This window comes from Aptenodytes forsteri, unplaced genomic scaffold, assembly GCF_000699145.1.
Source record: "Aptenodytes forsteri isolate BGI_AS27 unplaced genomic scaffold, ASM69914v1 Scaffold820, whole genome shotgun sequence".
Classification (NCBI taxonomy): domain Eukaryota; kingdom Metazoa; phylum Chordata; class Aves; order Sphenisciformes; family Spheniscidae; genus Aptenodytes; species Aptenodytes forsteri.
In genome coordinates, this window is record NW_008795383.1 from 11,036 (window position 1) to 12,459 (window position 1,424).

General features: G+C 57.2%; 1 protein-coding gene across 1 annotated transcript in view; it reads left to right on the forward strand.

Moving 5' to 3' along the window:
• TMEM214 (transmembrane protein 214) overlaps window positions 1-1,424 on the forward strand; it is a 13,391-nt gene that overhangs the window by 1,512 nt on the left and 10,455 nt on the right. The window contains exon 3 of the mRNA XM_019472440.1: window positions 662-796. Within this exon, the coding sequence (XP_019327985.1) occupies window positions 662-796 (135 nt within the window). The remainder of the gene's footprint in view (window positions 1-661; window positions 797-1,424) is intronic.

The window sequence follows — 1,424 nt, forward strand, 5'->3', positions numbered from 1 at the left end:
GTTTGGGCTTTCCCTTGGCTCCCCCCCCCCCCCCAAACAGTTTTTCTTCTGTGCCAAAACTGTCTTAGGAAACTTGGTAAAAGAAAAGGCACGCGGCTGCTCTTTATTCAACAAATAAAACGGGGATTATTTACGTGATTCTGGACATCGCTACGATTGACTTTCCTTGACTGTAAGACAGTAAAATTGTCCACACGGTTGGCAAATTGGAGACTTTCTGTAGTCGCCCCTTTTCCGTAAGGACCCACGACCTGTTTCTACTGTTGTGGAATTGGGGAATCTGCCCGCAGGTATCCGCGCTCACCTTCAAAAGGGACATCCCGGCTGGATTGTCCTTTTACGCGCGATGCGTCGGTCTGCGCTTGCTTTGAGCACTTGTTACTAGGGGTGGCGATGGGTAAAAGAGCAGGATATCGTCTCAAAACCTGTGTGTGTCCTGCAGTATCAACATTTAACGGAAAGCAACCCTTTATTGCTGGACTAGATGCGCCTAGTGTGGAAGAACTGAGAAAGGAGTCGCTTGTTGACCGTGCGGTGTATGAGGACAAGGTGCTTCTCTGCGACCGCCTCGCGCGCCGGGCCAGCTTCTCCTTGCGGCTGCAGCCAAAAGTCTGGCGAACTGGCCCTCGCTAAACTCTTCCTGCTCTTGTGTTGGCTCCAGACTACCCGTACTGCCTCGTGAGCAAGGAGCTGAAGAACATCATCAGGTCCCTGCTGGGAAGGTCGTCCAGCGTGCTGGAGCTCTTCTTCGACCACTGTATTTATACCATGCTACAGGAGCTGGACAAAACCCGAGGTAAGACGCGGTCGGCGCGGGTCTGGGGCACCGACACGCCCGTGGTGCTCCGTTAGCGCGGTGGTTCTTCTACGAGGCGGTCTGGCGCTGAGGCTTTCTGACCACGGGGGTGCTGCTGCTCCTCCTCGTTGCCTGTTTTAAGAGCTCTTCTCAACTCCTCTGTGGGGAAGGTGAGGCGGGAAACTCTTTCTTGCGCATCTTGCATGCGGTGAGGGGCTGTTCCTGCCCGGGCGGCTCGTTGGTGTTGATGCAAAATGCCGCTGCGGGGTTTCGGGCTGGAGGAGCCGGAGCGGGCGTAGCTGGGGGCGAGACACCAGCCCGGCACGGTGCCGTCAGGGGGAGAACCGCAGAAGGGAAGGGTACGTGGCGGAAAATGCCTCTCCAAGGGCTTTCACATTTGTGCCGCCAAAACCAGCGTGGGCGTGTGTTGCTGCGGCTTGTAAAATGGGGTCTTTTGGCCTTAAGAAACCTGGTAAAAGCCGGTTTGTTGCTGTGCTGCCGTAACGGTGTTTCCCTGCGAAGCGAGGGGTCCCGTCGGAGCTGCCGCGCGGGGAGCAGGCGGCTGTCTCTGCCCTCTGTGACGCGGAGCACGCGAACGCCCGGCGGCGTGGCCTGGGTCTTCCGGGGT